Source organism: Danio rerio, chromosome 7 (genome assembly GCF_052040795.2).
Source record: "Danio rerio strain M-AB ecotype USA chromosome 7, GRCz13ab, whole genome shotgun sequence".
Lineage (NCBI taxonomy): Eukaryota > Metazoa > Chordata > Actinopteri > Cypriniformes > Danionidae > Danio > Danio rerio.
Window position 1 is genome coordinate 77,993,429 of NC_141027.1, and position 22,800 is coordinate 78,016,228.

General features: G+C 31.8%; 1 protein-coding gene across 2 annotated transcripts in view; it reads right to left on the bottom strand.

The window, feature by feature from the left end:
* Window positions 1-2,925: 2,925 nt before the first annotated feature.
* Window positions 2,926-22,800, bottom strand: part of acer2 (alkaline ceramidase 2) — a 55,012-nt gene continuing 35,137 nt past the window's right edge. Inside the window, exons 1-6 of one of the 2 annotated variants that reach the window (XM_087262456.1) lie at window positions 19,774-20,069; window positions 16,762-16,876; window positions 13,641-13,782; window positions 12,739-12,876; window positions 7,326-7,463; window positions 2,926-5,564 (exon numbers count right to left, since the gene is read on the bottom strand). In XM_087262456.1, coding sequence (XP_087118582.1) covers window positions 5,378-5,564; window positions 7,326-7,463; window positions 12,739-12,876; window positions 13,641-13,782; window positions 16,762-16,876; window positions 19,774-19,887 — 834 coding nt within the window. In that variant the 5' untranslated portion in view covers window positions 19,888-20,069 and the 3' untranslated portion in view covers window positions 2,926-5,377. Of the gene's footprint in view, window positions 5,565-7,325; window positions 7,464-12,738; window positions 12,877-13,640; window positions 13,783-16,761; window positions 16,877-19,773; window positions 20,070-22,800 lie in introns of those variants that run through there. The other variant, XM_087262457.1, reaches the window with a different exon arrangement.

Here is a 22,800-nt window from a genome sequence, read left to right on the forward strand (position 1 = left end):
TGGAATTCTGAGTTTACATATTGGACATTTGAATTTTTGTCTCAGAATTTCTGAGAAAATTTCCAATTTCTTGGAATTCTTTTTTTTTCTTGGAATTCAGAAGATTTATTGTTTCATAATACTGAGATTACTTGTTAAACGTTTTTCTTGGAATTCTGAGTTTAACTCGTTTTTTTCTGCTTTTCACACAGAATTCTGAATTTACATCTCAGAGTTTTTAATTTTACTCAGAAATCTGAGATTATTTCTTGGAGTTTTGACTTTTATTTTTTGGAATTCTGAGTTTACATCTTGGAAATTTGACTTTTTTCTCATATTACTGAGATTTCTTCTTGAAATTGTATTTTTTTTTTCTTGAAACTTTGAGTTTACATCTCAGGAATGTATATATTTTTTCTCAGAATTCAACATTTAGCTTTCTCTTGGAGATTTGGAAAATGTGACTTTTCAGAATTCTGAATTACTTCTTGAAATGTAACTTTTTCTTGGAATTCTGAGTTCATATCTCTATATTTCTCTTGTTTTTCTAAGTTTGACTTTTTGTCTCATAACTCTGAGATTATTTCTTGAAATTAGATTTTTTTTGGAATTCTTAGTTTATATGTTTTTCATAATACAGAGATTTCTTTTTGAACCTTTTTCTCGGAATTTTGAGTTCACATCTCAGAAACATTTCTTTTTTCTCAGAAATCTGAATCACTTCTTGGAACTGTAACTGTAAAATTTACATCTCAGAATTTTTACTTGTACTCAGTAATGTGACTTTTTACTCAGAATTCTGAGATTTTTTTCTTAGAATTTTGAACTTTTCACTCAGAATTCTGAGATAACATAGAATTTGTACTTATTCCCGGGAAGTATAAGGAAAAACTTAAACTTCTGTTTTTTGTTTTTTTCACAGAATTAATTTAAATCTTGGAATTTGTCCTTTTTCCTCAAATATTTGACTTTGTACTCAGAATTCTGGAAATTGTAACTTTTCTTGGAGTTCTCAGTTTCCATCTTGGAAATTTGACCTTTATTTTCTCATAATACTGAGATCACTTCTTGAAATTTTGACTTTTATTCTTAAAATTTTGAGTTTACATCTTGTAAATGGGACTCTTTTTTTCTCATAATTCTGACATTACTTAGAATTTAAATTTTTTTTGTTTTAGAGAATTTTTGACTTTTCTCAGAAAAGTCCTGGAATTTTGACTTTTTTTATTGGAATTCTGAGTTTACATCTCAGAAATTTTCCTTTTTAATTCAGAATTCTACACAAAATAACATAAAATAAATAAAAAAATAAACATTTTGAGATCAAAAATAGCTTTTTCATTGTTTTTAACCCTTAGAGGAAACAAGCTTCCATAGCAAACACTTTAAGAAACAGATAAAACTAGATTCCTCCTAGAAATACTGATGCAAGTTTGTGGCATTAGAATGAAGCAGCAGGAAGTCACAGAACGTGTATCAATTCATCTATAAATCACAACTAAACTCGTGTTTCTATTGCATAATGTAAAGTTTTTGGCATTTAGTTTTTCTGAAATTAAATGGTATATTACTCATTTTGCAGTACTAAATCATTTTGTTCTTTGACAAATGAAGACACAAACTGCAAAAGGCCTTTGCTGAAAAGTTACTAGTGAAAGAAATAAAGATGAAATAATACTAAGAGTTCATCAGGTTATATAGATAATATACACTTCTAGCAGGAAAAAAGACGCACAGAGCATTCCTTTACATTCAGTTCTGCTGATTATTTCCATGCAGCGTCTCGAAATCTTCATTCAATTACACTGAATTCATTTCACAGTAGAGCAACACAGCTTTCAAACATCAGTCCGAGCTGCATTCATATCATAAACTCAGAAATATCAGACCTGCCACTGATAAACAACCTTAATATTAAAGAAAAACACGCTGACATGAATGAAACACTGTAATAAAAAGAGTAATATTGCTCTTCTTCCCTGTAGTAATTCTGCTAGAGATGATTTTGTGTGCTGAAACGTGTTTTAAAGGTGCACAGAGTCATTTTTCCAACGTTTTTCACTGAAAATAAACTTGGTCTTTTGGCAATATGTGCTTTCACAGGAGAAAAGCTATTTTAATCTGCACTAGTTTTTGTTATTATATTTAGAGATATATATATTCTATAAAATATATTATATAAGTATATTTTAAATAATATATAATATAATAAGTTTTATTATTTCATAAAAATTTTTAAAAACTCTTATTATATAATAAATTATTTAAAATATACTTAAATAAATTATTACACATAAACACAAATATATAATGCACTATAACATATATAATACAATATAACATATTATATACACTACCTGACAAAAGTCTTGTCGCTTGACCAAGTTTTAGGAACAACAAATAATAAGTTGACTTCGAGTTGATCATTTGGTATAGAAAGTGGCTTATATGAAAGGCAAAGGCATTTAGATTTTTTTTTTTTTTACCTAAATAAAATATGATCATGTCTTGATGTTGACTGATGTCATTAGGACAGTAAGGTCTGACTCTGCTTAGACTAAAGTCTCGTCACTGAACAGAAATAATGTCCAGTATAGAATATAACCCCCCATACCGAATGTAACCCCAAACCATGATTTTCCCTTCACCAAACTTGACTGATATCTGTGAGAATCTTGGTTCATGCTGGTTCCAGCAGGTCTTCTGCAGATGATTTATCAGAAAAATCCACCTTCTGCCACTTTTCCAAATGATCAACTAAAAGTCAAGATATTATTTGTTGCTCTGGGATCGATGACATGACTTTTGTCAGGTAGTGTATACGATGTAATAATTGCTGTTATAATAACTATATATAACCTAAATTATATAGAAGATATATAACTTAAATAACACATATATTATTTATCTCTCTCTTTATATTCTTTCTTAATGTTTAGGAATACATTTTTCCCAATAGACAATTTCTTCAATATTATTAGTAATGGAAAAATCCTTATTCTTGCATATTTGTGAGTATAAAGTCCAAACCCAAAGAAAAATCACTTAGTGCACCAATTCATTTTAATTCTATATACTGTTACGTTATAAAAACGTTGCATCAACATTGAAAAAACATGCTTTGTGCTGAACTGATAATATAACACTCTCCGACAGCCGTGCTGCCTTTTTATATCTTAAGTTGAAATGGGATTTTCACAATGTTATTGTATGAATAAACATTATTATCCTCATTTATTCAACTGCTGGTGTGTTGTACAAGTCTCCTTCTCATTTTGACTATGTTTTAAAATACACCACCTGTCGAAAGATTTATTCAGGTTTTTAAAAGATGTTTCTTTTGTTTAGCAAAACTGCAAATTGTTTGATGAAAATTACTGCAAATAATATTCTGTGAAGTATAATTGCTATTTAAAATATCTGTTTTTATATAAAGTTATAAAGAAAGTTATTGCCGTTCCTCTGAAATTTTATTTCTCTCGGGAAGTTACCTCATAAAAAGAAATCTCAAAATAACAATTTCTATTTTTTAATACTATAAATGTCTTTAATAGCCATAAAATTACCAGAAAAATGTCACTGGTAATAATACAAAATGAAAAATAATAATAATAAAAAAAACTAAATCCCTTAATTATGCAATTCTGTCTGATTGCAGGAAAACGGCCTCCACTATTACACATGATCTCTTTACAGTAGTTTACCAGAAATTTTCTGAAAAAGTATATGTGTAAAATATATTCTGTGAAGTATAACTGCTATTTAAAATATTTGTTTTCATATAAAGTTATAGAGAAAATATAAGCGTTCCTGTTAGTAATTCTTTCGGAAGTTTTCTCATAAAAAAAAGCTCAAAATAACAATATTTATAAACTATTATTTTTATATTATTTTGTATTTATTTTTAACACCTTCAAAAGCCATAATATTACCAGAACAAGTTCACTGGTAATAAATAAAAAATAAATCAATAAAAATAAACCATCAGAATTCTGGAAATGTACAGGTAATGTTACAACTTCTCATTCCAGAATTAATTTTTCAGTATAACACATGATCTCTTTACGGTAACTTTCCCAGTAATATTAAATCTGTTCTTGCTAAATAAAAGTCTTATGCATTCATTCTCATTTAATGTTTCACCTATTAATCCTCACCAAACATTTAGATACTGTATTTTTTTTTTACATGGCAGACATCCCAAGTCTCTCGGAAGTTCCGGGAGTCTCCCGCAAAAGCATTGAGAATTCCCGGATGCCCACAAACGAATGATAATCTCCCTGAAATCGCGCGTCTCCCGCCCGGTCCTTAAATACGTCGCACATGCCTCTCCATCGCATCCCTCCCAGCTCTTCAGGTACATCACACGCAACTCACCCCCACAGCTCTTCAGGTACATCGCGCACATACGCCCCCACCGCTCTTCAGATACGTCGCACGCAAACACCCCCACTGCTCTTCAGATACTTAACGTCGCGCGCACAACAACCCCCCCCCACCCCCCTTTTTTCCAGGCACCCGTTATCCCGCAACCTCCTGCAAATTATCTCTGCCTACCCCGGAAATTACTTTTGCCAACTTGGGATGTCTGACATAGTGACTCGTATTTTACAATATTACGATTGTTTACTGTATTTTTGATCAAACTAAATGCAGCTTTGCTGAAAGTAAGAAGCCTCTTTAAAAACAAACACCAAATCTATATTATTCCAGACCTTTTAGAGTGTTACACCGACGCAAATGGAAAGATAATTCTGTGCTGTTAAAGAGATAGATCACCCAAAAATGAAAATTCTGTCAGCGTTTCCTCATCCTCTACTTGTTCCAAAGCTGTTTGTGTGTCTTTCTGCTGTTAAACATGTCAAGCCTAAAACTATTTTACCCCGGGCAAATTCTGAGTTACTTTTATTCAACCAGAAAGTTTGTTTTTAGTCCATAAATGACACAGGCTTCTCCCTAAAGATAATAAGATGACGTACAAGAGGCAACATTGTGGAAAAAAATATATATTTATCAGCTTTTATTTACATTTGAGCAAAAACTTCAAGTTAGAATTTGCCTGGGGTATGAATAATAATAATAATTTAATTATAATAATTTCAGGCTTGCCTGTACTGAAGAATGCTGGGAAAAACAAAGTATTCTTAGTTCCTGCCATGAAAATCAACGGCTGTTTTATCCCAACAAGCTTCAGATCATCTTCTTTTCTGAAAGAAATAGCATAAAAGCTTTGAACCACTTGAGTGTGAGGTAATGTTCATTTTTGGGTGAACTGTCCTTTTAAATCCTCACATCAATAACACTGATTGACCCTCACCGTCCCCCCAAAAACACACGCTTGTGAACGGAGATCTGGATTTTCCTCTGTGTGAAACAAAGCATGTTCAGATACTGCAGCTCAGGTCACCTTGATGGAGGGTTTTCGGTGTACGCAGAGCAGCGTGACGTACGGCACCCCGATGAAAGCCCACTTCTCACTGGGCCAGAATTTGACCACGGGCCCCTGCTCCGGAGCCTCTGACGCCGCGTCGAAATAAGCGAAACACACACATCCCAGATATGAGGCCAGACAGATGAGGATGTGCCTGAGAGAGAGGGTACAGATCATTTTATTCATTAATCTTATCATAGATTCATTTATTTATACTTTTACATTTCGCCAAATGGACGAAAGGCCCTATTGTTGTTGTAAGGATTACAAATACAATTAGTTTTAAGCTTTTGGGGCCATTACCATGCTCAAAAACTTTTGAAACTTTGCACAGATGTTGAAACTATTGGACACAAAGGTTTGGGCCCCTTAATGCTGCTTGCATCTTTCATTTTATTTATTAGTTAAATTTTAAATAATCATTCATTCATTTTCTTTTTGGCTTAGTCCCTTTACTAATCTGATCTATTAATCTTATCCATCATATGCTTTACGCAGCGGATGCCCTTCCAGCTGCAACCCATCACTGGAAAACATCCACACACTCTCATTCACACACATACACTACGGACAATTTAGCTTACCCAGTTCACCTGTACCACATGTGTTTGGACTGTGGGGGAAACCGGAGCACCCAAAGGAAATCCACGCCAACACGGGGAGAACATGCAAACTCCACACAGAAATGCCAACTGACAAATTTTAGATGTGTTTTATGCAAGTAATAAATAATAATGTATTTAATAATTAATATATAATATATTCAATAATAATTGTACATTTTTTTTATTTATTGTTGTTTCCCAGTGATGGGTCGCAGCTGGAAGGGCATCTGCTGCGTAAAACATATGCTGAATAGGTTGGTGGTTCATTCGGCTGTGGCGACCCCTGATTAATAAAGGGACTAAGCCGAAAAGAAAATAAATGAATGAATGTGTTTATTATTGATCTTATTTATTTTAATGAATGATTATTATCATTATTATTCTTTTTAACAGTTGACATTAGTTGAAAAAACTGAATATGGTGAATATGGTGGAAATAATCTGAGATTTTTTTAAAAACATTTCAGAATTAACATTTTGGGCTGAACTATCCTGAAAAAAGCAATGATAATTATTATCAGTAATTGCCAGGGAAATTATTTAAATTTATTATGTTTACCTTTGTACTAAAATAAGTTTACCTTGCACTAAAGTAAATATAAATATAAAGGCTTTATTGTTTTATAGGTCGTTAAAATAAAGGCTTCATTAGTTAATGTATTTACTAATGTAAACAACCAATATACAATACATTAATTACAGTATTATTTATTCATATTCATATATATATCACATTATATTGAAGTCAGAATTATTAGCCCCCCTGAATTATTAGCCCCTCTGTTGATTACCCCCCCCCCCCAATTTCTGTTTAACGGAGAGCAGATTTTTTTAAACATTTCTAATCATAATAGTTTTTAAAAAACTCATTTCTAAATCACTGATTTATTTTCCGATTTACCATGATGACAGTAAATAATATTTGACTAGACATTATTCAAGAGACTTCTATACAGCTTAAAGTGACATTCAAAGGCTTAACTAGGTTAATTAGGGTAACTAGGCAGGTTAGGGTAATTAGGCAAGTTATTGTATAACGATGGTTTGTTCTGTAGATTATCGAAAAAAATATATAGCTTAAAGGGGCTAATAATTGTGTCCTTAAAATGGTGTTTAAAAAATTAATAACTGCTTTTATTCCAGCCGAAATAAAACAAATGAGACTTTCTCCAGAAGAAAAAATATTATCAGACATACTTTGAAAATTTCCTTGTTAAACATAATTTGGGAAATATTAAAAAAATAAAATAAATTCAAAGGTGGTGAATAATTCTGACTTCAACTGTATATGAATTGATTCAAACACTCACCAGGCGCAGTGCAAATACGGGAAGTTAACAGATGACCACATCTCGCAGAAAATGCGATCGCTAATCCAGCACATGAGCGCTAGCGTCCACCACAGACCTGACAGCAGACCCAGCTTGAACACACGCAGGTTATCACACCTAGAAACACAAAATCATAACAGATTTTTCTTATTTTTGTATGCAGATATTATTACAAGGCTGTCTGGAATACTTGATTCTGATTGCTCAGTTGTAACATTCCAACTTGGTATGTTATGATAGGGATAAAGTACATCCAGGAGGTTGTTATCGCAGAATAAAGCCTGACAGGTTTATCAGCAGCAAGACATAAAGTGAAGCATTACTCTATAAGATTGAAGGGCTTTATTCTGCGAAAACAACGCCTGGATGTACTTTATCCTGCTTATTACACAGCTACTTAAAATATAAAAAAGTAGACACAAAACATTGTTATAAGACGTTTTTTAAATACTTAATTAAATGCAAAGCTGACAGAAAAGAAATCAGCTGATGGAGTATACACTAACCTGCGCATTATTTAGACACAAGATGGCGCCAAACAGTCAAAAACACAAAGCTGACAGAAACCAAAACACCTGATGGAGTATACACTAACCTGCACATTATTCAGACACAAAAAAGCACCATTATTACTAATTATTAATATTTTTTTCAAATTCTTTGTTGTAATCAAAATAAATCTCCCTCCTCTGTTCACTGATTAGTGTTTACTGGCCCTAGGGGGCGGAATCAATCTGTCACCCACATGATGAGATGCACCAATAGCAAACCACAAGTTTTTAACCATCCAATCAATGCCCAATAAACAAAACTAAGCCCTGCCTTACATTTCTTCTAGTCCCAGAGCACAAATATAAAAAAAAAATCACTTTAAAGATTTTATTTTATGAATTGTTAAACACACTATATTCTCCAAATTACAATGGAAAACAAAAATAATAACTGTAACACTTTACAAAAATAGTGAGTGATTCAATTTAACAGTCTAATAAAAATAAAATGGTCTATATTATTATCAAATTTTTGCTTATGTCCGATAAATAATAATAATAATAATAATATAAATTTGATTTGATTAAACTTGCATTTTCAATACTGTATTAGTAAATTTTATAAATCAACATTTCTAAATGCTTTAAACCTATTTTCATTCTTAGTTCATATTTATTAATGTGATTAAACAAACAGATCTTACTATAAACTTAGCAAAAATAATAGTAATAGTGTTTCAGTGATATTAAAATATAACACCATGCCATAAGTAGTGCGCTTTGATGAGGAGATGCATTACATTTATAAGCGACTGCTCTTATGTTTATATTTGAATTAACATTGGATTAAATGGCCAACAGACTGTTTGCTTGGCATTAAATAAATGTAAATTATGTTGTTTTTTTGCGGTCACGATTTTTCACAGATGGGATCACGCTGTGGATCATTTTCACAGATCTGCCCACACAGAGACAAGCAAATCTGTCTTGGATTAATGATAAACAAACACAGCAGCTACCAGATAAATGTTTAATGCATTTAACAGATATAACCATAGACACGAGATGTAGTGCTGTTATTGATTACTAACACTTAATTATTAAATAAAAAGAAAACTCTGACCTAAAAATGTTATCTGAATGTTACCTAAAATAAATGTATTAACATTAAATGAAATACTTACCAGTAAAATAATAGAATAATAGGAGGAAATATAGAGTAATAAAATAGAAATGTTGCTTTGGCAACCAAAATAAATGTACATAATAACAAAACAAAAACACTGCAATTATTTAGAAACTTTTAAAAACTCAAACATTTAAAAATGTATTTAAAAAACAAACAAAACCTAATGTAAAATATTAATAAATGAATTTTTTAAAAAATATGTAAACATTGTCAACTGAAAGAGCATATTAATATTAAATAAACAACATACAAGTAAAATATAAAATAATAATAATAAAATATTTATAAAACAGAAATGTTGATTTCGAAAACAATATCAATACAAATATTCAATAACAAGACAAACATTAAATAACAGAACAATTAATTAAAAACAGAAAAAGGTATAAAATACAAAAGGGAATCTGAAATACTATCAAATAAACAAAATAATAATAACTCTTGAAACCTAAACAATGCTCACTGAAATATCATGTTATATTAAATTAAAAACTTAAGTAAAATAATAAAATATTAGGAGGGAAAATTTTATAGCATAGAAATGTTGGTTTGACAACCAAAACTAATTTAAACTAAATATGAACATAATAACAAAAGTAAAACAATCATGTAGAAACCTAAACTTAAGCTTTTAAAAAATCAAAACACCTAATATTTATATTCGTAATTGTAATTAAATAGTGGCCAAATTATATATATATATATATATATATATATATATATATATATATATATATATATATATATATATATATATATATATATATATATATACAGTTGAAGTCAGAATTATTAGCCCCCTTAATTATCAGCCCACCTGAATTATTAGTCGCTATTTATTTTTTTCCCCAATTTCTTCTTAACAGAGAGAAGACTTTTTAAACACATTTCTAATCATAATAGTTTTAATAACTTATCTCTAATAACTGATTTATTTGGGAAATATTTAAAAAAGAAAAAAAAAATCAAAGGTGGGCTAATAATTCTGACTTCAACTGTATGTAGTTATATATATATTGTTGAATAAAAACAACTGAGTCACTGCTGAGAATGAAAAGGTGCTGGAAGAAGAAAGATAAAAATAAAGAGTGAGAAGGAAGTAAGCATGAGAGAAGGAAGTACAAAAGAGACAGGAAGTGAGAAACAAGTACAGACTGTTACTCAGACGAACATAACACATCGTTTTGCTCTGAAGATATTTATAATGTATATATTATAATATGATTGAACCCTTTAAACTTCATTGACATTGAGTAAATTATAATATACACACACAATCATTCATTTTCCTTCAGCTTAGTGCCTTATTTATCAGCGATCACCACATCAGAATGAACCGTCAACTATTCCATCATATGTTTTACACAGCGGATGACCTTCCAGCTGCAACCCAGTACTGAGAAACACCCATACACACTCATTCACAAACACACTCGAACACTACGGCCAGTTTAGCTTAACAAATTCCCCTATAGTGCATGTGTTTGGACTGTGAGGGAAACCGGAGCACCCCGAGAAAACACGAGGAGAACTTGCAAACTCCACACAGACCCAGCCGGGACTCGAACCAGCGACCTTCTTGCTGTGAGTCAACAGTCCTAACCACTAAGCCACCGTGCCGCCATATAAAATGTATTTATTTATTTATTTATTTTTCATTGAACACAAAAGAAGATTCCTAATATGGGTGTCAATGGCTGCTTTTTTTTGTGTGTGAGGGACATGTTCATATTTGAGTGAACTATCTATCCCTTTAAGCACACTGTTGTCTGGTGTAACTGCAGCACTAAACTACAAACTCATGGTCTGCTGTAAGATAAAGCCTCTTCTAGCAGTTACGCACACAGAGAAGCACTATCAGGAAAACCACAGCAGAGCATCTCGCTCTCAGGAAGACGCTGATAAGCCTGTTTCTTCATCTGCAGAGCTAATGCATGAACTCTGAGCACATCTGGACAGATTATGGGACGGGTTTCCTGACGCCAGACCATTTCAGGCATGTGTGCTAAAGAACAAGCGTCACTTTGACTCTCAGAAAGGACAAACAGTATCAGGGTGGTGTTGTTTTAGGACAAACACACTGTCTGTTTTGTTCAAGTTTTTATGCTCAAAGTTCAGAAGACAGTTCGAAAACAAGCAGGAATTTATTATGTGAAGGACCTAATGTCCAAGAGAAAGAGTTAGGTAATGTCAAAATAAGAGTTTTACTCTAAATTGCTATGTTTGAATAGTATTTGGTGTTTTGACTGCATTTATTTTGATGTGCTGACAAAGATACAAAAACAATACATTTTTTGTTGTAATGTAAAATGTATGTAGTGTTTTAATTAGTGGTGACAAACAATTAATTGCATACAGAATAAAAGTTTTTTTCTTATAATATGTGTGTGCATTGTGTTTATTATGTATATATAAATTATTTGCACGTGGATATGTATATAAGTCAGAATTATTAACCCCCCTGAATTATTAGACCCTTTTGTTTATTTTTGCCCCAGTTTCTGTTTAACAGAGAGCAGATATTTCAACACATTTCTAAACATAATAATTTTAATAACTCATTTCTAATAACTGATTTATTTTATCTTTTCCATGATGACAGTAAATAATATTTGACTAGATATTTTTCAAGACACTTCTATACAGCTAAGACACTAAGACACTCCGCCTGCAGCCTTCAACCAAGACCAGTGCCAATACACAGCCATATCACACTGCTACTTGTGTGATGGTGCAGCAAAAAAAAAAAAAAATAATTATATATATATATATATATATATATATATATATATATATATATATATATATATATATATATATATATATATATATAAACTTTTTTTGGATGCAGAATTAATCATGTTTAATCATTTGAGAGCATCATCATTAATAATTAAAGTTATTTTGTTTCACGTTTGTAACAGAACTGATATAACAGAATATTTTAATGTAGTGTAAATCCTTTTCAATGCATTTAGGTTCAACAAAAAGTACTCTAAAATTAAGTTATCATAGTTGTACCTCATATTAATAATATTGCATATCTATATTTGACTGGCATGGAAATAGACTCCCATAACTCTATCAAGTATTCAATTTAGGTACACCACAGTTTGGAATGAGTTGGACTTTTTAATATTTTGAAAGACGTTTCATTTATTTGATTAAACATAAAAGCTAAACAGTAAAATTGTGAAACTCTATTTCAATTTAAAACAACAGTTTTAAATTTCTAAATATTTTATAATGTAACTTATGCATTATATTTTCAGCATTGTTACTCCAGTCTCATAAGCCTTTTACGGCATGTATTTTAATTGTTTGTTTTTTATTATCATATAAATGCAGCATTGGTGTGCACAAAAGACAATAAAAAAGTCTCAATGATCACAAACAATAGACCAGTAGTGTATATATTATTTTGTAATATAATTTATAACATTTGAACAATGCTTTGAGTTACATTTTATGACAAGTAATATGTAGTTAAATCAAATTTAGACTGCAAATAAAATGAGGCTGCCTTTAAAATGTGCATTTCGTGACAGTACACCGACACATAAAGCAAGACTAGAGGCTATATATAGAGACTCGTCCCTGTGATTTCAAATGAATGTGCACAGCAATAAATATGTAATGTGATAAGATGGAGCTCTCTGAGGGCCTGATGAGTGTGCAGTGTGTGTGTGTGGGTTTTTACAGGAGCTCTGACCTCTTGAGCTCAGTGATGAGCAGTGCGGTGCACGGGATGCCCAGCGTCATCAGAGTGATGGAGTTTATCGCTGGCTTGATGAACGCCAGACAGGTGGTGATGCCTGAGAGCACACCGATGACCATTTTAAACCTCGACCTGGTGACGGAGAAAACATAATGTTGAGAAAATCAGTGGCTGCATTCCAAATTGCATACTTCCATACTATATAGTATGTTAAAAACTGTATGCGAGTCGAGTAGTATGTCTGAATTCATAGTATTCGAAAAACAATAGCCGAGAAGTACCTGGATGACCTACGACTTCGGGCAAGATTCTTAAGAGAGCATTTAGCCTAGCCTTGAATGTAGTACATCCAAGTAACATTCATACTACAACAGAATATATAAAACATACTTTTCTAATGGCCGTGTAGTAAATTAAAAGTCCAATTTAGTACCTAATCAAATAGTAGGGGATTTCGGAAACAGCCAGTGACTGCCATCATGGCCGTAAGAACTAAACTAGAGCTCCGTCTGCTGTTAAAATATAGCCTAGAGCATCATCTGCTGTAAAACATTAGCCTAGAGCGCCATCTACTGTTAAACACTAGCATAGAGCATCATCTGTTGTTAAACACTAGCCTGGAGCGCCATCTGCTGTTAAACACTAGCCTGGAGCGCCATCTGCTGTTAAACACTAGCCTAGAGCGCCATCTGCTGTTAAACACTAGCCTAGAGCGCCATCTGCTGTTAAACACTAGCCTAGAGCGCCATCTGCTGTTAAAAATAGTCCCTTTATTTTATTTTAGCATTTTATTTTATATTATATAAATATAAATGTGCCTCATTGGGGGCTATACAATCCTGAAACCACCTCTGTCCGCAGTATAATTGGATGTCTGTATGTATCTGCTAGCGTACCTGTCTCTTCTGAATATCTTGGGCAGGTATCTCTTGGGAAACCACATGCCGATGGCACACATGAGCACCCACAGTATGGCCAACTCATCCAGCATCTGACCCAGAAAGCTCAGGGTCGCATGGAAATAAGTGGAGCCGATGCCTAAAGGAGAGCAATCAAATTATAACACAAAACTGTATTAAAACATTTATTGCACAATGCATCATGCTTTAACATGATTAATCAACAAGGCAGAGATTAGTGTTTATATATATATATATATATATATATATATATATATATATATATATATATATATATATATATATATATATATACCCGTTTGATTTTTTTTCTTTTTTAAATATTTCCTAAATGATGTTTAACAGAGGAAAGAAATTTTCACAGTACGTCTGATAATATTTTTTCTTCTAGAGAAAGTATTATTTGTATTATTTTGGTTAGAATAAAAGCAGTTTTTATTTAAAAAAAACAATTAAGGTCAAAATTATTAGCCCCTTTAAGCTATATTTGTTTTCGATAGTCTACAGAACAAACCATGGTTATACAATAACTTGCCTAATTACCCTAACCTGCCTAGTTAACCTAATTACCCTAGCCTAACCTTAAATGTCACTTTAAGCAGTATGGAAGTGTCTTGAAGAATATCTAGTCTAATATTATTTACTGTCATCATAGCAAAGATAAAATAAATCAGTTATTAGAAATGAGATATTAAAACTATTATGATTACAAATGTGTTGAAGAAATCTGCTATCTCTTTTAAGAGATAATGGTGAAACAATAAACGAATAATCCAGGGTGGTTAATAATTCTGACTTCAACTGTAAATCACTTTAAAAACTAGTTTACTCACGTTTTAAAGTAGTCAACTAATACATTTTACAATGTAGTTTAATCATTTCAAGCTGCTTATTCATTCATTCATTCATTCATTTTCTGTTCAAATTAGTCCATTTATTAATCCAGGGTCACCACAGCGGAATGAACCGCCGGCTTATCCAGCGTATGTTTTACGCAGCGGATGCCCTTCCAGCTGCAACCCATCTCTGGGAAAATCTCAAGCTGTTGTGAAATGATTTTTTTTTAAATTACCAAAATACAAAAAGAGGGTATTGAGTTATTTTGGTAAAATAAACAGCGGTTTCACAGTGTTGTTGAAAGACGTTCGTCATCATGAACGGCTCTTTGAGGTCTGCGATGCATGAATTCAGCTCTGTCTGCCTTTAATCCTTTGACTAAACTCACTGTATTATATGACGCCGAGGAGAATTTTAACTCAAAATCCCAGCCGGATTAATTAAGTCAGCAGCTTCTTTTTAGAGCAGAAAAACTCTGAAGACGTTTGTACAGAGCGGCGTTTGTGCTGAGCTGGCTGCTTTCCCATGATGCTCCACAAACACAAGCGCCGCTGAGCTTTACACACACACACACACACACACACGGTTTCATGGCTAAAAGTCACAAATCCCAGATGACCGTCTAAACCTTTATAAGTCCATACAAGAGCATATTAATAAGCAGAATCAAATATGGCTGGGCAACATGACAAAAATCCTACATCACAAAATAAAAAATTTATCTCATATCACAATAATATGTACAGTTGAAGTCAGAACTATTAGACCCTCTGAATTATGAGCCCCCCTGGTTTATTTTTTTCCCCAATTTCTGTTTAACAGAGAGCAGATTTATTCAACACATTTCTAATCATAATAGTTTTAATAACTCATCTCTAATAACTGATTTATTTTATCTTTACCATGATGACAGTAAATGATATTTGACTAGAAGTTTTTCAAGACACTTCTATACAGCTTAAAGTGACATTTAAAGGCTTAACTAAGTTAATTTTGTTAATTAGGCAGGTTAGGGCAAGTTATTGTATAGCAATGGTTTGTTCTGTAGACTATCGAGAAAAAAAATAGCCTAAAGGGGCTAATAATTTGACCTTAAAATGGTGTTTAAAAAATTAAAAACTGATTTTATTTCAGTCGAAATAAAACAAATTTAAGACTTTCTCCAGAAGAAAAAATATTATCAGACATACTGTGAAAATTTCCTTGCTCTGTTAAACATCATTTGGGAAATATTTAAAAAAGAAAAAAATTCAAAGAGGGGTTAATAATAACTGTATATAGTACAATTTTTGTAAAATCAATCAATTAATAATAATGTATGTATGTATATGTATATACACACACACACACACACACACACACATACACAACATGTAAATGACTGTCTCAAAAATGTACTTATGTGATCATATTTCTTGAGAATGTCTGGGCAAATGTTTGATTAAGAATGTATGAATATGAAATAAATATTAATAAAATAAAAAATTTATAAAAATACATATTTATTTAAAATTAATATACTACTACTTACTTCTTATACTGATAAATATTATTATATAAGAGATAAATATAGATAAATACAGAATATGAAATAAATAGAGTTTAAAAGTAATAATGTTGGAGGTTAAGTTGGCGGTTCATTCCACTGTGGCGCCCCCAGATTAACAAAGGGTCTAAGCTGAAAAGAAAATGAATGAATGAATAAATAAAATCACTAAATTGTTGGTACCCTTTCAGTGAGGAAAGAACGACTACAAAGGTCACTGAAATAGCTTAAGGCAGAATAAATAATGATTGATCAATCAGAAATTACTGAAAATAATGACACTAATGAAAAACAGATATTGCTTTCGGATTGTGGTTCAACAAAAGCTTTAAAAACGCAAACTAATGAAACTGGCCTGGATAAAATTGAAGGGTACCAACAATTTTGTCCACATCTGCATACAAATGTAACACAAATATAATAAGGAAACCTTGGGAACAAATGTGAAGTAATACTGGTAATCAGAACAGCTCATGTTTCACACACACTGAAGAATTTTGGGCAACACACTTTAATTTCTCAGAGATAACGCATTTCCTTCAGTGGCCCTTCCTGCACAGCTCAGCTATTTCCTGAAGACCAGCAATATTTCCAGAAAAGGAGGAAGACTGGAGTTCAGTAATATGCTAAACAACATGACTTCAGCAAGAGGTTACTGTCGGTCAATCAACAGCTGGAGGAAGAAAAAAATAAATAAAGAGTGATCAGATTTACCGACAACCACCAGCAGAGTCCATATCAGATAGATGCCGCTGTTGAAGTGTGTGGCGTACTGACGAAACAGACACATGAGGATCGGCGGAAGCACGAAAAACAGCACGTTGCTTATCTGGAAAAAAGACAGAAGCAGCTTTGAAAACAGTTTATGACAACTTACAACATTTTATGCAAGAGTTTTCCGATTTCCCCAAAAGAAGAGAGAACATACCATTGTATTTTTGTGCATTTTTTATTTAAATAATTTATTATAAAATGTTTAGTAATATAGAATAGCAAGGTTTTTTGCTTTGTATAATTTAAAGGGCACACATTATTCCTTTTTTATAAGATGCAAGTCTCTAGTGTCCTTAGAGAGTGTGAAGTTTCAGCTGTAAAATAATGTTTTATGATTCTCTGAAACTGACCCTTTTGATTCTAATTGTGGCATTTTGGTGACTGTTGCTTTAAATTTAAATGAGATGGGGCTCTTTGCAAAAGAGGGTGGAGCTACACATAGCTGTTTGTCAGCATAGTGGCATTCAAAAAAAGACAAAGGTCCTATGCTAATAAGGGAGAGATGGTCTCTAATGGGCTGGGCTTTCCCCCTCTGATGACACATGGGAGAATGCCAATCAAAGTGTTTCTGCAGACTATTTTTATCAAACACTAACTTATTTGTAGACCAATGTCCTTTCAACAGCTTGTCAAACAATAATATTCATTTAATTATTAACAGATCTCAGATTTATTAACCTGCCTGTGTGAGTTTTTGGTATAAAAGGTTTAGTGATATACTGTACAGTTGAATGAATTAACATTTCACACGATGGCTTATAATTTTATCTTAAACAGTAAAATATTAATATTATGTTTAGCTTCTTAGAAAAAAAAAACATCCTTTATGCAACACAAAAATGCTTCTGATTAAATACAAGACATTATTTTTCCCTAGAATTGTTTGTTAAAGGTTATTTTTCAATAAATTACACATTTTATTAGTAGCCGGATTTAAAATTGTTTGTATGGCAAACCACAGAAATACACTTAAATATGTAAAAAAAAGCATCTGTTGTCATTGATTAAAAAAAACAGTCAAACTGTTCAAGAAGTACTGTATTTATGTACACAATTATTTCTCAGGAAATGCATCCAGGGAAACTAAAGTGCATTGATCATATTTTGTTGCTAATTAAAATGTCTTTCTCTCGATTTTACCCTCTTTTCTCTCTATATATAACTGTAAACACACACTGTTTTTATTACAATAACAGGCAATTACAATGAAAATACATAAAAATAAGTAATAATATGTATAAATAGGTATAATACAAACAATGCAAATATTACTTTTTGCACGAAAAGTGAATGACAATTTTAAATAAGTATTACAATGGTATGGCAAAGAAAAAGAAAGTGAGAAAAATATATAAAAATTGAAAAAGTTAAAAAAAATAATACAAACTAATGCAAAATATTGAATAAAGCACATTTTATAAGGTTTAAATGCTTTCTTGTTAAGAGACTCTGAAATTGTATTCAAGTACAGATAGGATTCTCGTTTAAAAAATACAAAATTTGGTTTACATTTAGTATAATTGAACTTATATACACAACTTTCCAACAAATAATAGTGGGTTCATATAAAAAGTTGAATTAAGAACTGTTTTGTAGACATATCAGTACACAAAACATTTCTTATTATATTACAGCATAATAACAATAGAAAGGTTTGTTATTCTCTTGTTTTGATTGTCGAGCATTTCCAAAGTTCACAGACAGAAAAAGTTTACTATACTGAAATGATAACTGTAATAAATACTGTAGTATACTTAAGTTTTTACTGGTGTATTGTAGTAAAATAGAAAACTAACCTTACGTTAATTGAGTAATCGGATATATATTCTTAGTTGCTGTATTACCATAGCAACTATAGAATTAACGTTACCACAACAGAGGTTAATTCAACGTTACGTTACATTACGTTACTATAACAGTGCTAATGTTATATGGTTCAAAATAATACAATATAGCCTTATTTTAATGTATGTAACCCTCTTTGTCTTATATTTTAAATCTGTAATTGTATTTGTTATTTTACTGCATAAAAACAATAAAAAAGTTTGTTAATCTCTTGTTTTGATTGTCAAGCATCTCCAAAGTTTACAGAGAGAAAAAAAATACTAAAGTGTTACTGATAACTGTAATAAATACTGTAGTATACTTAAGTTTTTACTGGTGTATTGTAGTAAAATAAAACAACTAACCTTACGTTATTTAGGTAATCGGTTTATATTCCTATAGTTGCTGTATCACCATAGCAACTATAGAATTACCACAACAGAAGTTACATTACGTTACGTTACTATAACGGTACTATATAATTCAAAATAATACAATATAGTCTTGGTTTAATGTATATAACCCTTATTGCCTTATATTCCAAATCTGTATTTGTATTTGTTATTATTTCACCACATTATAACAATGAAAAGGGTTGTTAATCTCGTTTTGATTGTCGAACATCTCCAACGTTCACAGATAGAAAAAAAAATTACTAAAGTGAACTGATAACTGTAATAAATACTGTAGTATACTTTAGTTTTTACTGGTGTGTTGTAGTTATTAATTTTAAAATAGAAAACTAACCTTATGTTATTTGGGTAATCGGTTTGTATTCCTGTAGTTACTGTATTACCATAGAATTACTAGTTACCACAACAGAAGGTTAATTTAACGATACGTTACGTTACGCTACTATAACGATACTATGGTTCAAAATAATACAAAATAACGTTAAATTAGTCTTGGTTTAATGTATGTAACCCTCATTGTCTTACATTTCAAATCTGTATTTGTATTTGTTATTATTTTACAGCATAATAACAATAAAGGGTTGTTAATCTCTTTTGTTTTGGATATTGAGCTGCTCCAAAGTTCAACAGTTACAGACTTCAACTGCCAGTCGTTCAAACGCGCGCGACCCAAAGTGACACAACAACCGAACAAAGAAACATCTGAGCGACGTACCGTGTTATAAAATTCCGCAATTCCCGGATAAATAAGGTAATTCCCTTCACACCAGTCCACCTCGGAGCTGCCAGCCTGGAGATGATCCCACAGATGCGCGTCCATCATCATCATCTCAGCTGGACTGACGCGGACTGAAATACGTCGACAGCTTTAATAACACGCGTAAAAAGCGACTGTTTGTTTGAATCAGTGTGTTCTCATCTGAGCATGTCATCCTGCCATCCAGTCCGAGTCTATATAATCCAGGTCGACTCTGTGAGTGTGTGCTGTCTGCCCTTCACTGACTGTACTGTAGAGCACTGGCAATAACAACACAGCAACATGTGATCGCGCATGCGCAGAGGGCAGATCATGAGCTCCAGACGAAACAAACCGAGCAGAACAAAGAGTAATGGATAGAAAATAAATACTGTTGTGACTTTTTAAAACATACTATAGTAAAGTACTTGAATTAATTCGTTGATGTAATTCAGTAATATCTGCTATGATAATACAATAACGGTTGTAATATAAACAAATTAGCTTATAACACTGTAAAACCCAACAGTACACTTTATCAAATGAAATAGGTGTAGTTAACTTAAAAATGACTGAAAGTTCTACTCATTTGAAAAGAGTTTTGAACTCAGTGTTGAAGGTAATGAATTAATTAATACCTGAAAGACTATGGTTAGTCTTTTATGGTGCCAATCAGTTATTCTCAATCCCCCAGTAAATTTGGCTATATATTTAGTTTAATTGGTATATATTTTTGGTCATATCATGAGATAAATTTGATATTATATTATGAAAATAAAAATCTTAATAAAATGTATGTATTACATACCCACTATTTTAAAGAACATGCTGATATTTTATGTCATGAACCACTAGGGGTCGACAAGCCCCTGGCTGAGAAAATATAACTCAGTTTTTCTCCAGACTGGTGGGCAAAATCAAAGACGTTATATTAGTAACTGTGTTCAAATTCTAGAGCCATATGTGCATAATAGTACAATACATTTACCGATGACCAATAGTTGTGACTTTGTTGTCAAAATAACAGTGTGTATTGCGTATTTTGGCACTGCGCTGTGATGCTTTTAATAAGAAATAAAACTATTCTTACTCTAAATATGATTTTGTGTATAAACCTATATAACGTAGCCTACTTGTGTATATTATATACTTGCGTATAAACTTTATAAACAATTGTTTTTGCTCATAAACATAACACATTCTAATGTACAAGAATAAAAAATTATAAAAGCTGTATTTCACTTTTAATTTTTCAATGAGTACTTCCAAATCAACACTTCCAGTTCATAGTCACCATGGACTCGATAATATTTCGCCCCCTTTCTATAAAAGTCAATGGTGACATTTTTCAAAACACTGTATTTATGTTCAACAGAAGAAACTCATACAGGTTTAGCAACAACAAACTGAGGGTGAGTAAATGGTAGGAGTATTTTAATTATAGATTTTGTCCACTCCTTTAACTTGAAAACACATTTTCTGAACATGTCTAAACATGTCCCCAGTGTGTTGCCAAGTCTAACTCTACAAGTTTGTTTTTTCCTTTTGGTTTATTGCAATAAATATATTCAGCAGTACATATTTTATGGCACAAGCTTTACTTATTAGCAGTGATAAAAAGTGTGCTAGAATGATGAAACAGAATATAAGCACACTTTTGTGAGGTGGAAGGAAATAGGGGCAGGGTTTTTGTTTTGTGCATAGTTCCCTCATGCAAACTAACGTTAATGGGGCGTGGTTAAGAATCTTGTATTTGAATATGTCACACTGGGACAAACTGCCACTCCAAGTGTAACCCTGCCGGACCTTTTAAATAAGGTTAAAGAAGTGCACTTTAAAATACTTCACAAAATGTATCCTTGCAAAGCAACTTTATCTAAATTCATGGATATTGAGAGTACTTGCACATTTTGTAATATACATGAGGAAGACTTATCTCATCTTTTCTATAACTGTGATGCCTCTCGTAAATTTTGGAATGATGTTAGTGACGTGTTATTTGGGCAAAGAAATGTTAATTACAGGCTATCTTTAAAAGATGTGATTTGCACTTTGTCACACACAAAAAGAACATTTGAGTATGTTGTTAACTTCTACATTTTACATGGTAAATATTTTATACATAAACAGAAATTTGTGAAATGTGTACCAAAATGTAATATTTTTTTATTAGAAATGAAAAATCTGAAAAAGTCTCTAATGCAAATTAAAAACAAAAAGAGTGATTTAATGTTAGATTTCATGAAGACATTTTTTTCTAGTTCTGATCCCCCGCTGTAGTCGATGATTGTATCCTAAGTTATTATTTTAGTTTATATGTATAGAAGTATTTTGTAATATTTTTATGTTTTTATCTTATTTATTAATTAATTAATTTATTTTTTTTTGCAGTTTTTTATTAATTTTTTCTCTCCTGTTATATATTTACTTTATCATTTTTGGATCTTGTAACTATATTAATGTTTATGGATATAATATATATCTGAATTATTGTATTTTTACTTTATGTAATGTTTCAAAACTATAATAAAAAAAAATTAAAAAAAAGTGTAACCCTGCCGGTACTATGCCACCCAATTCGCTCCTAGCTGGGACCGAACCGGCGACCTTCCGCATGAGAGTCAGTTGCTCTAACAAGGAGGCTAAAGACAATAGCCTCTAGTGTCTTTCGCTAGAGCACCTTTAGAGGTCAGAGCAGTGAGGTTTACCTGCACAGCACTCACTAGCCGGCCTCCGCTACACAAGCGCAGGAACAAATAGTCAAACTTTGATAGAAGATTATCAAAACAAACATTTTTATCTGTGGATTAATTTGTATGGATTAATTGTTCACCCAAAGAATAACTACTGTAAGCTAGCAAAATAAAAATGCTAAATTTTGATTTTACATGGACTTGAAATGGACAGCACATGGAGAGACACATGAAATAATCTTTGATTAATAGTACAGTGATTTCCCTAATGAAAAATCCAGCTTAAACCAGCCTAGGCTGGTTGGCTGGTTTA